Source organism: Erythrolamprus reginae, chromosome Z (assembly GCF_031021105.1).
Source record: "Erythrolamprus reginae isolate rEryReg1 chromosome Z, rEryReg1.hap1, whole genome shotgun sequence".
NCBI classification, from domain to species: domain Eukaryota; kingdom Metazoa; phylum Chordata; class Lepidosauria; order Squamata; family Dipsadidae; genus Erythrolamprus; species Erythrolamprus reginae.
In genome coordinates, this window is record NC_091963.1 from 129557379 (window position 1) to 129570518 (window position 13140).

Consider the following 13140-nt stretch of genomic DNA (forward strand, 5'->3'; position numbering starts at 1 on the left):
GGTACCTCTACTAAAGAATTTAATTCATTCTTAAGTAGAAAAGTTTGTAAGTTGGAGCAATTTTTCCCACAGGAATCAATGTAAAAGCAAATAATGCATGCAAACCCATTAGGAAAGAAATAAAAGCTCGGAATTTGGGCGGGAGGAGGAGAAGGAGAAGAAGGGGAGGAGGATTGTCGCTGCCCAGAGCGAAGAGAGTGTTTCCTTTCTCTGGGCGCTGGCAGAGGTTTATTCTCTCTCCAAGTGCCCAGAAAAAGGAAAATGCTTTGTTTGCTCTGGACTGCCAAAGCCTCCTTAAGCGCCACCGAAAGGTACCTCTGGCAGTCCAGGAAAGCCTGAGACGGCCGGGATTAAAGGGGGAATGGCAGGAAACTGGCCGGGCCTTCATGCCACTCTCAAATTTCCTAGGAAATTTTTCCGGGCTCGTGTTCTTAAGTAGAAAATGGTTGTTAAGAAGAGCACCTTGAACACCCGGTTCTTATCTAGAAAAGTTCTTAAGTAGAGGTACCACTGTATTTCCTTCATTTTTTTCTTGTTTTTAGCATGTTGAAATAAACTTGCTGATATTCTGCCTTAGTTATTTCCCCCTCTTTCCACTTTTTATACTTATATTTATGAGGTTGCAGTATCCCAGGGTTATGGGATCTCCTTTTGCAACCGTCTGCCAAGCAAAGTAAATGGGGAAACCAGATCCACTTAACAACCATGTTACTAACTTCAGTGATTTACCTAACAACTGTAGCAAGAAAGGTCATAAAATGGGCAAAATTCACTTAACAAATGTCTTGCTTAGCAACAGAAATTTGGGGCTCAATTGTGGTCATATGTCAAGGACTAGTTACACATTTGAAGTAAGTTTATAAAGGTAGTCCTTGACTTACAGCTGTTAAGAACCTGATGTGACAATCATAGATTTTACAACAGCTTCAGTTGTAAAAACAAATGCTGCAGTCATTCAACAAACTAATGTTCCTTTATGGATATGGTTTTGATAAAAACTTCAAGTATCATATTTTTCACACTATAAGACACACTCCCCCCCCCCCCCAAAAAAAAAGTGGGTGGAAATGTCTGTGCATCTTGTGCAAGTGTTGGTTATGACTTATAAAGCCCTTCATGGCATCGGACCAGAATATCTCCGGGACTGCCTTCTGCCGCACGAATCCCAGCGACCAGTTAGGTCCCACAGAGTTGGCCTTCTCCGGGTCCCGTCGACGAAACAATGTCATTTGGCGGGACCCAGGGGAAGAGCCTTCTCTGTGGCGGTCCCGGCCCTCTGGAACCAACTCCCCCCAGAGATCAGAATTGCCCCCACCCTCCTTGCCTTTCGTAAACTTCTCAAAACCCACTTCTGCCATCAGGCATGGGGAATTGAGACATCTTCCCCAGGCCTATATAATTAATGCATGGTGTGTTGTGTGCATGTTTTTTAAATTATGGGTTTTTAACTTCGTAGTATTAGATTTGTATTGTACATTATTTCTAATCACTGCTGTGAGCCGCCCGAGTCTACGGAGAGGGGCGGCATACAAATTAATTAATTAATTAATTAATTAATTCAATCTTATAGGGCGAATGCTGCTGAAGCCCTGTCCAGTTGCAGCCACCCACCTTTCGCCCTCTGCCTCCCAGCAATTTGCCTCCTTGCAGCAAACAGCAAACAGCTTGGTCAGCTTCAACACAACCTGATTTAGCACAAGCAGCTGATTGGCGGTTGGATCAGCTGTTGTAGGCTGTGGGTATTGCTGCCGTTTATTGCCACTGCTGCCCATTGTCACTATCACCTATCGCCACTTCCGCATGTTCCATTTTCAGCCTCCGCGCATCCAATTTTTGGCCCGTTCTGGGTGGTGTGGATAACTAGCAGTGGAGTCGGTGATAGGTGGCGCCCACGTCAAATGGGCTGCGGCGATCCTCGCAATCTGGAACAGTTGATCCGTGCTATTCCGGGAGACAGATACAACCACCAATCAGCTGCTCATGCAAAATCAGATTGTGCTGAAGCTGAGCAGACTATTGTTTGCTGGAAGGAGGCAAATTGCTGGGAGGCAGAGGCAGATATTTTTTCTTGTTTTTTCTCCCCAAAGGTTAAGTACATCTTTAGAGCATCTTATAATCTGAAAAATATGGTAATTGCTGGTTTTCATCAAAAGCTCCATAAAACATGGCGACATGATACTGAGATGCTGTAAGCAGCAATAAACTGCAGCATAATAATAATAATAATAATAATAATAATAATAATTATTATTATTATTATTATTATTATTTATTAGATTTGTATGCCACCCCTCTCCGCAGACTTGGGGCGGCTCACAACAGTGGTAAAAACAGTATACAATGACAAATCTAATATTAAAAGTCTATAATAATAAATCTAACATTAAAAGTAATTGCTGAACCCCCACCCCAAACTTTGGTCACATGACTGTGGATGAGGCAACCATTGGAATTTCAAATCCAGGTCGCATGCTGGTTTGTATAACATCAAACAATTCAGTCGTAAGTAAAGAACTATCCGCAGCTACAAAATGAAGAGACAAAGCTAAATTCCTATCTCTTATACACAAAAGGTTGTGGGGGGATGATACACAGGACGTACAGGGCCTTTGTCCATGTATGCAATAGGGTTATGTCCACTTGATGTTACCATTCACAGCGCCTTTATTATATAAAGCTACTTTCCATTAGGTAGTGCATCTAAACACAGATAGTCCTCACTTTACAACAGTTTGTTTAGTGACCATTCAAAGTTACAACGGCACTGAAGAAAGTGACTTCTGACCGCTTTTTAGTTACGGCTTGATCACGAGATCGAAATTCAGATGTGTGGCAACTGGTTCGTATTTGCTATGTCCCAACGGTCATCTTTTATGACCTGATGCGTAAACCCAAGCTCTGTCTCTTTTCATCACAATTTGGTGGCTCTTATATCTGTCCTGAGAGGGGCCCCTGTTAGTTCATCAAGGCGCATATCTTCCTTTGATAGATGCCATGGATAGAAGACAACAACAATTGTTATGAGCCTTACGACCGAGGAAAAGGATTCAGGGGGGAAGCATCAGGAGTGGCTGCAGTTAGGCCTCAACCTACGACTACAATTGAGCCCAGAATGTCTGTGGCTAAGTGAAATGTTTGTTAAATGAATTTACTCGCCCAAGTGAATCACAGCAGTTTATTGAATCACAGCGGATTTCCCATTGATTTTGCTTGTCAGACGGTCGCAAAAGCAGACCACATGACCCTGGGAAACTGCAGTCGTCATAAATAGGCCCAAGGCAGGACTAGAACTCGTGGTCTCCCGGTTTCTGGTCTATAGCCTTACCTACTGGACTCAGAGCCTTAACTACTGGCTCCCTTATTCTGTTTATTATTAAAATTGATTTCTAGCGATTAAATCAGATGTCAGAAATGTTTTATAGAAACATAGATGATTGAAGGCAGAAAATACCTCCTGGTCCATCTAGTCTGCCCTGATGCTATTTCCTGTATTTTATCTTAGGATGGATCTATGTTATCCCAGGCATGTTTAAATTCAGTTCCTGTGGATTTACCAACCACGTCTGCTGGAAGTTTGTTCCAAGCATCTACTACTCTTTCAGTAAAATAATATTTTCTCACGTTGCTTCTGGTCTTTCCCCCAACTAACAACAGATTGTGCCCCCGTGTTCTTGTGTTCATTTTCCTATTAAAAACACTTCTCTCCTGAACCTCATTTAACTCTTTAACATATTTAAATGTTTAGATCATGTCCCCCCTTTCCCTTCTGTCCTCCAGACTATACAGATTGAGTTCATGAAGTCTTTCCTGATAGGTTTTATGCTTAAGACTTTCCACCATTTTTGTAGCCAGGTCTTTGAACCCGTTCAATTTTATTAATATCTTTTTGTAGGTGAGGTCTCCAGAACTCAACACAGTATTCCAAATGTGATCTCACCAGCGCTCTATACAGCGGGATCACAATCTCCCTCTTCCTGCTTGTTATACCTCTAGCTATGCAGCCAAGCATTCTACTTGCTTTCCCTACTGCCTGCCTGCACTTTATCATCCCCTCCTACCTTTGCCTTGAAGCAACGGGAGGTCGGAAACACACCGGTGATTAAGGTTGGAGGGTAAAACAATTCTTTTGATGGGCGGGATGCCGAAGTCTGGAAAATCTAAGAAAAAAATAATAACTTTTGAATTAGGTGGACAGTCACAGAAGCTCTAACCTGGATTCCTATCCAGAGCAGGGAGTTGGGTTCTATACCTAAATGGTCCCTTTCCCTGATACGCCTGCGGGTCATGGTGGAACTATGGAGCCCTTGTGTTCTCTAAACTTCTTTTGTTTTCTTGCAAATGTTTCATTATCCAACTAGTGCACTGATGATATTATCTAGTCAAGTAATAAGGAATTTGCAAGAAAGTACCAAGCTCAAAAAGCATTAGGGACACCTCAAAGAAATTGAAACACTTTAAAACACTTTAAAAGTTGGTGGCATTTAAAAAAAAAAAGTACACAAAGTTATGAACAGAAAGAACCTTGAAAGAAGATATATAGAATAGGGAAGATATATAGATTAGAGAAACATATAGATTAGGGGAGATTATCACACTATAATCTGGCAGTGAAAACAATTAGAATAGGGAAGATTATTACACTGGGTATGACAGTGATGTATGATTAGGGAAGATAATTACACTGGGATTGGCAGTGGATCTTGTAGATTAGGAAAGATTATTACACTAAGAACGACAGTGGAAAATATGTAGATTAGGGAAGATTATTATTATATTGGGATTCTCTGGCTCATTCTATCACATGTGGTGGACTTGTCTGGAAGCACGTAAATTTTGGACACGAATTCAACATTGGATTCAGAATATTTTAAGAAAGACTATTGATCTTAGACCCGAGATATACCTTCTGGGTATTTTACCAGATAATTTTGATAAAGAAGAGACATATTTAATTATGCATATAATTACAGCAGCTAGGATTGTATATGCACAATGTTGGAAATTGAATAGGATACCAACGGAAAGAGAAGTTTTGAGAAAAACTATGGATTGTGCAGAGATGAGTAGATTGACTTTGAAACTTAAAGATAAACAAGACTTGGATTATTATAAAATTTTGGGGAAGTTTTATGATTGGATAGAAAATTAAGAGATATGTATGTATTAGTAATTGGTTAATTTTGGAAAAATTGAAACATGAGAATTTGATTTAAACTTTGCGAGCCAGATGGCAAAGATGAGAAATGGTGGTAGCACTATATAATGATATAACACAAAATTTATATATTGTTTAGATTTTAAACATATAGAACTTTATTTTATGATGTAGGTGATATATTATCAAGAGTTCTTTTATTAAAGATATATATATATATATAGAGAGAGAGAATTTTTAATTAGTTATATGATACAATATTAAAATTTAGATAAAAGAGATTTTATTATTCTTTGCATTGATGTAATGTAACCTTTTGTAGTAAGATGGTGAGGGAAAATTTTTATTTAGATATTTAAGAATTGATAATGTTATATAAAATTAATAGAAAATTTTACACAAGGAGAGATTAGAGTCTCCATTGAGGGAGTAATGAGAAAAGAAAAGTTTATATATGATTGATTTTAAGCATTGTTGTTGTGTTTATAACTACTACATATTGTTTTAGTTTATGGTGGAGAAAAATAAAAATCTTATACCAAAAAAGCAGGAATGAGTTAAGTAAGAATAGAAGAAATGGTTTGAAGCACGGTGGCATAGTTTTAGTAGATAAAAGCAAAAAGCCAAGAGAAATTTGGATAGCTAATAGCATTGTGAATTCAAATGAAAGCAAAAAAATTATTTCTGAAATCCAGATGATAAAATCGGAAAAGAAGGTAGCACAAGATGAATGATGTGTACTAGAATAAAATGGATAAATAATTAGGACATTTTGATTAAGAATTTGGCTATTGATATTATACTGAATTGTATTTTAATTTGAGGTATGTGAATTTGAATCTCCGTAAGGTGTGGAAAAACAATAAAAAATTTATACCTCCCCCCAAAAATACCTTGAAAATAGACCCCATTAAACACCACATTCAGTTTCTGGAGGACAAAAACTAGCTGGATCTAAGTAACATCAAGGTTTTTTAACCCAGGACACCCAGTGATCTTCCCCATCCTTTCTTGGCAAGCAGAGAAAGACAAACCCCCTGCCCCAACAATCTTGTGCGAAGCGTGCTAGGATGGAGAAAATGGCCCCCCATTGATAAGAGAATTCATTATCCTTGATCAACTTCTGAATCAAAGAAATAAAGACCAACTCTTTCTAGAAATGTCTATTGAAATATTTCCTCCCTGCTACAAATACTTTTAAGTTCAAATCTCCAGTTTTACGTTTTTATTTTCTTTTAGTTAATAACTAGCAAAGAAATCCCAAGCCCATAATTTTAACAAATAGCACAGACATTTCACAGACATTATAATATGTTTACTTCACAGTAGGATTATCTCTATTTACATCTTTACAAGCAACTTGATACTGGCCCCTCCCATCCTGGACATAAACTTTTTCAACTCTTACCCTCAAAACATTGCTACAGAGCACTGCACACCAAGACAACTAGACACAAGAACAGTTTTTCCCCTGAACGCCATCACTCTGCTAAACAAATAATTCCTTCAACACTGTCAAACTATTTACTAAGCCTGCACTATTACTACTAGTTTTTTCTCATTATTCCTATCACCCATTTCCTCCTACTAATGACTGTAACTTGTTGCTTGTATCCTTAAGATTTTTATTGAGTGTTTCCTCATTGTTTATTTGACTCCTATGACAATCATTAAGTGCTGTACCTCCTGATTCTTGACAAATCTATCTTTTCTTTTATGTACACTGAGAGCATATGCGCCAAGGACACATTCCTTGTGTATCCAATCACACTTGGCCAATAAAGAATTCTATCTATTTTATCTATCTATCTATTTGGCTCTGGAATAAATTCCATCATCTAATTAGTACCATTTATTTATTATTTCGATTTCTAGGCCGCCCTTCTCTTGAGACTCAGGGCAGTACAATAATGGACCTTCCCTTTTTAAAAAGACATTTTCCATCAACTATGTTTGAAAGGATTTTTCAATCAAATACATATTTATACATAACTTATCCTTAAAGTTAGGTTTATTACACATTTTACAAAGCTGATTTTCCTGCAACTAAGTTCGATGCTATTCAGGTCCAATATTTAAAAATGTGAATTACATAACTTTTAATAATTTCATTTTAATAATTCATATTTTTAATAATTAAATATTAAAAATGTAAAATTCAATTGTGAGGGGTTTTGCCACAATAAACTATCCTTCTGGAACCTCCATCTCTAACCTAAAATTCTTGGGTTTGCCGAGGTAGCTTCCCACCTACCATGTTTTCCCCAAATAAGACCCTGTCTTATATTTTTTGGAACCCTGAAATAAGTACTTGGCCTTATTGCTGTGTACTCAAAAGCCTGATTGGGCTTATTATCAGAGGATATCGTATTTTGGGGAAAATAGGGTAAGAACTAAAGCCTGACCCTGTTAAGTTTTAGCTTACTGTTATTAAATGTTACTATTGTTAGGATGACATTGGACTGGCACGACTCCTTCCCATTTACCTGAGCCCCTTCAGCCTGAGCTTCTTCTAACAAGCTCTCAATGAAATTCTGCTGCTTATTGTTGATCAACGGTCCCACGTCTGTGTTTTTGTCCATAGAGTCTCCTAACCGGAGCCGCCCCATTCGGTGTTTCAGGCATTGAATAAACTCATTAGAAATAGATTCTTGAATGAACAGTTGAGCCCCAGCACTGTGGACCTGAGAAGTAAAAGTCACCCATAGAGTTAGTTAATTCAATCCTTAGGTGCAGGGTTTTGCAACCAAGATTCTGCCGGAGTAAGAATAAAATTCACTGCCTGATTCATTAAAAAATTTTTTTTTAACTTGGAATATGTGGATAAACAATTACAAAAATACTCCCAGATTGATTCTATGCCCAGTTTGGAATTGTTTGGAGCTTGTTTAGTTTCGGTGTGCTGTATTGGATGAACACTGTAGTTTATTCCATAAATTATAGCCAACCAAACCTTGGCTTGGTCAATGTAGAATCCTTATATAATTGTCTATTTCTGACCCCATTCAAAAGGTTAGGCGTGACTTACAAAATACCATATGTCTGGAAGCAGGCTATTTCAACAATTGTTTTAATCTATCTGAAATTGGCCAAACTTTAATGTCTTGCTAACTCTGGAGACAAACATGGAGATAATGCCAGAAAGATCCTTTGTTTGTCTTTACTTTGCTGTTTTTCTGTTAATTGGAAAAATGCTGAAGCTGGGTTTAATACTAGAAGGCGCTATTAATTTATTTTAAAATGATTGTGTTCCTGCTTGAACTTTTAATTATATGTCTAGTCCCTATCTATTTTTAGAGACATTGATGTAACATCCTTGGGCGGGGTGGGGGTTGGACTAGATGACCTACAAGGTCCCTTCCAACTCGGTTAATCTAATCTTAAACAGTGAAAACTGAAAAATTGGCTAACTGTAATTGGCTAAATAGGTGCAGCTGAAAGGGGCAGATGGCATGCACATCCAAAGTTTTATATACATGTGCCAATTTTTTCAGATAATTCTGGACAAAAGTTTACGATATTATAGAGTTAAAAAATCTAACAGGCTGCTAAATGTGAAGAAACATGAAGAACTGAGTTCTTTAGTCTTTCCCTCTTTTGCAGTGGTTGGGTGAGCAACCAGAAGACTGAAAAGGGGGGAAATGTCAAGAAACAGCCATTCCCCAGATCTCTTCTTCATTCAATATTACCTTTGGTTAAAAGCATACCTGTCCTCGATTCAGCCAGATGGCATCCACCACTGCGTCGGCAGCACTATCCAAGTCAGCTGAGTCAAAGACAATGAAGGGCAACTTCTCCCCAAGTTGGAGGCAAAGCTTCTTGCCACTGCCAGCTGTGGACTGACGGAGACAACGGGCCACCTGTACCAGCAACACATTCTCCATCACATCATATTTAAAATCGCCATTGACCATCCCTCCCACACCAGTCCCATTCCTCATGTCAAATTCTTGCTCGAGTTGGAACAAGGAAGAATGGAAGTGTCACTGGTTTTGGAATAAGTAGGAGACCAAAGGTCCTGTGCTAAACTATCAATAGGACGCTACATTATCAAAAGAACAATGAAATGCAATGAGTGATGGGAAAAGAGAAGAAAGCTGGAGTGAAGTAGATGCAGGTAGTCCTTGACTTATGACCACAATTGAGACCCCAAAACTTTGTTAAATGAATTTTACACCATTAAATGTCCTTTCTTGCCACATTTGTTAAGCGAATCACTGTAGCTGTTGAGTTAGTAACTCGGTTGTTAAGTGAATCTGGCTTCCCCCTTTGCTTGTCAGATGGTCATAAAAGATGTTACATGATTTTGGGACACTGCAACTATCATAAATGCCAACAGCTTGAATTTTGATTACTTGACCATGGGGATGCCACAATGGTCATGTGAAAAATAACTCAATTTTTTTAGTGCCATTGTAATTTCGAAGGCATTAAATGAATTATTGTAAGTCAGACTACCAGGGAAGAAATAAAAATGTTTTAAGCTTCCTAAAATGAAACACAGCTAAGTGAGCCCCTCAGAAAGCAGATCTAAAATGTTCTTTATTGCGAGTATCTCCAACCAGACATCATCCAGTTGTGTTGGACTGCAATTCCCATAATTCCAATGAACTAAATGGAAGCCTAGAATTTGCAGACCATCTAATATGAAGCCGCAGTAGAGGAAGTCTATTCTACCGCTGCTGGACACACAGAAACAGATTGTTGAACTTCTCATTGTTGTTGAAATAAAAGGAGCTTTTGAAAACTTCCCTCAAAATTTGGTAGCAGAGGAATTACTGTATTTTTCAGAGTATAAGATGCACCTTAGTTTTTGGGGAGGAAAATAGGGAAAAGAATCTGCTTACCAGTATTCATCTGGCTACTATCCTTAGTCTGGTAAGCATCAGCACATTATTTTATCCCCTGGTTAGGGCTTTAAAAAAACCCTATTCAGAGAGAGTAACAATGAAAGAGCTTGCAGGCCAGCAAGAGCTGGGAACATTGTTAGCACCTGGTTAGGGCTGGAAAGAAACGTTTAGAGCAAGTTAGAGCAATGAAACAAACCCTGCAAAGACTTAGGGCTTGGAAAACATTCTTTGCAAAGAGTAACAATGAAAGAGCTTGCAAGCTGGTAAGAACTGGGAACGTCGTTAGCACCTAGTCAGGGCTGGGGAGGAAAAAGCTACATTCAGAATATAAGATGCATCTGAATTTTCAGCCTTTTTTAGGGAGTTAAAAGGGGTGTCTTATACGCCGAAAAATACAGTAGTTGAAAGATTTTTTTAAATTTAATTGGTCCAACTGTTTCTGAAGAATCGGATTGTTCGTTAGCAATGATAATAGCAACATCTCTGCAAAAAAAAAGTCCATTGGGAAAATCCATCATTTCTTATTTTGTGGATTTAACTGAAACATAGAAAGTCAGGAAAACAATGACATCTTATACAGTGAAAAATGCATTTACACAAAACCTCTTGTCTGCCTTGTTGTTCAGCCTTCTCTAATCTGAGTGCTTTCTGGGAATGAACTTCAAGTCCCAAATTTCCCTTGCCAACATAGCCATTACTGAGAATATAGGAAGTTGAAGCTCATAATATAATTGGAAACTGTCCAAATCAGAGTAAACCACCATTATAAATAAGTGCCAAAATACTGCATTCCTGCTAATGCTGCTTAATGATCTTTATGCTAAACAATTTTTCTATTTGAAAAAAACGTTTCAAACCTGGCTCTGGGCTTGAACACTTTATAAATCATTTTTAAAATTTAATTGTTTTTTAATTTTATTTCATGTGGTATCTTTTTTTCATTTTTATGATGTGTTTTTCACATTTTCTGCATACAGGTAATCCTCAACCTGAAGCCATTAGTTTTGCAACCATCCAAAGTATACAAAAGTACTAAAATTATTTTACAGCTGTTATGGCATCGAAAATTTTGGCATAGGACAACTACAACAGTTACTGCATCCTGTCCTAGACTAATCTGGTTGCCATTTCTGACTTCCAGCCTCCGATAAGCAATTAATAGGGGTTTGCTTAATAACAGCATTATTAACTTAATAATTGAATTATTTGCTTGAGAACTATAGCCAAAAAATGATAAAATTGGGTACAATTCAGTTATCCCCTGCTTAGCAATGGAAATTCTGGTCCCAGTTGTAGCAGTAAGTCAAAGATTTTGAAAAAAAATCTTGTTTTCCCAATTAAATATCTCATGTATCAAATCAACAGGAAGAGCAACAATTATTATTAGCCTTAATAACAACAGTGCTGCCATATAATTTCTGCAAAATTCTCTTTTCTTTTGAAAGAATGTCTGATGCAAAATTCTCTTTGACTAAATTGTATGAGACAGGGTTGAGTTGTTTTTTTAAAAGGAGGGACAGACTAGATCTCTGAGTGACTTTGAATGTAATACTTCATGACTCACAACAGTCGTTGTAAGATGCAGAATAACAACTGCAGAAATCTTTATGTATATCGCACTTTTTATTTTTATAACTAAATCAAGGTGGTGAACACCACAACACCCCTCTTTCCCCCACAATAACAACCCTGGAAGGCGAGTTAGGTAGAGAGAGAGTGGCTGGCCCAAGGTCATTTGGCTTTCTTGTCTAAAGCAGGACTAGAACTCACAGCCTCCTAGTGATTGGGCCAAAGACACTCTGCCAACGTTCATGCCTAAGGCAGGTCTAGAACTTGCTTTTAGCTTTGCTTTTAGCTTTTAGTGCCTTAACCCAGGGTTCCCCAACCCTCAGATTATGGCTCAGGCTGCAGTCCATTTGGAACTGGGCTATGGAAGTGATGTGTGTGTGCGGGCAAACTGCATTTGTGAAAACAACGCCTGCACGAAACCTCTTCCTTCCCCCACCTCTATGGGTCCAGAAAGGTTGGATACTTCTGCCTTAGCCTATATCTCAACTAAGCTACCCTCAAGAGCGGCAAAAGCAACCCAATCCTCTTCCTAAGTGCTTGAGTGGAGAGACAAAGGGACTTTACCTTGGCAGTTCCAGCAAAGGCCACTTTGTCAATGCCTGGGTCATGTGCCAAGACTTCTTTCAGCCCCAGATCACCAATGAGGACGTTGAAGACCCCTGGAGGGAGCCCAGCTTGGGTGCAGATCTCGGCCAAGAACAGAGCAGCGGTGGGCATGGATGGCATCACGATTGCTGTGTTTCCTGTTAGCAAAGCACACAATGGAGGTATGGAATGAAAAGAGAAAAAAAGGTAGGTGAAAAGCTAGAGAAATATCTATTCCTTATATTCCTGATTGCTCATTTGATCCCTATGACAATGATTAAGTGTTGTACTTCATGACTCTTGACAAATATGTTTTCTTTTATGTACCCTGAGAACATATGCACCAAAGACAAATTCTTTGTGTGTCCAATCACACTTGGCCAATAAAGAATTCTGCCTGCCTGCCTGATTACTCTCCTATCTGATATGCAGTGGCCTCCAAATATGTTGGACTGCAACTGTTATTAAAGGTAGGCCTCAACTTACAACAGTTCATTTGTAAGTTCATTCATCTCTTCACCAGGGATGTCAAACTCAATTTCATTGAGGGCCACATCAGGACTGGGTTTGACCTTGTGGGGCTGGCTGTGGGCTTGCCGCGACCATGGTGGGCATGGCATGGGACCACACCTCCACAGACCTGGTTTTATAAACTTATAAAAATAGGGACGTGTACATCTCTGTGATTTTTTTTTTAATACTTACTTGATCGACTTGATTATCTTATGAGAGAGAGAGACCAGATCAAGGAAGACTAGAACTATAAATTATTGACATAGGCCAGTAATGGTGAATCTATGGCAGGCGTGGCCATATTGGAAGGCATGCAAGACTTTGCCCTGTGTCAGCTCCAGTGCACACCAGCTGATTTTTTTGGCCTTGGGAAAGGCCGTTTCAGCCTCTGGGGAAGCTTCCCTGAAGTCCTGGAGGCAAAAAAAATCCCCCAACAGACAAACTGGAAGTTTGGAAAAACACACTTCC

The 13140-nt window shown here is 38.7% G+C and overlaps 1 protein-coding gene across 1 annotated transcript in view; it reads right to left on the reverse strand.

The window, feature by feature from the left end:
* The window catches only part of ALDH16A1 (aldehyde dehydrogenase 16 family member A1), a 58047-nt gene that overhangs the window by 19822 nt on the left and 25085 nt on the right, over window positions 1–13140 (reverse strand). The window contains exons 7-11 of the mRNA XM_070728552.1: window positions 12139–12317; window positions 8863–9015; window positions 7642–7839; window positions 4059–4157; window positions 316–335 (exon numbers count right to left, since the gene is read on the reverse strand). Coding sequence (XP_070584653.1) covers window positions 316–335; window positions 4059–4157; window positions 7642–7839; window positions 8863–9015; window positions 12139–12317 — 649 coding nt within the window. The remainder of the gene's footprint in view (window positions 1–315; window positions 336–4058; window positions 4158–7641; window positions 7840–8862; window positions 9016–12138; window positions 12318–13140) is intronic.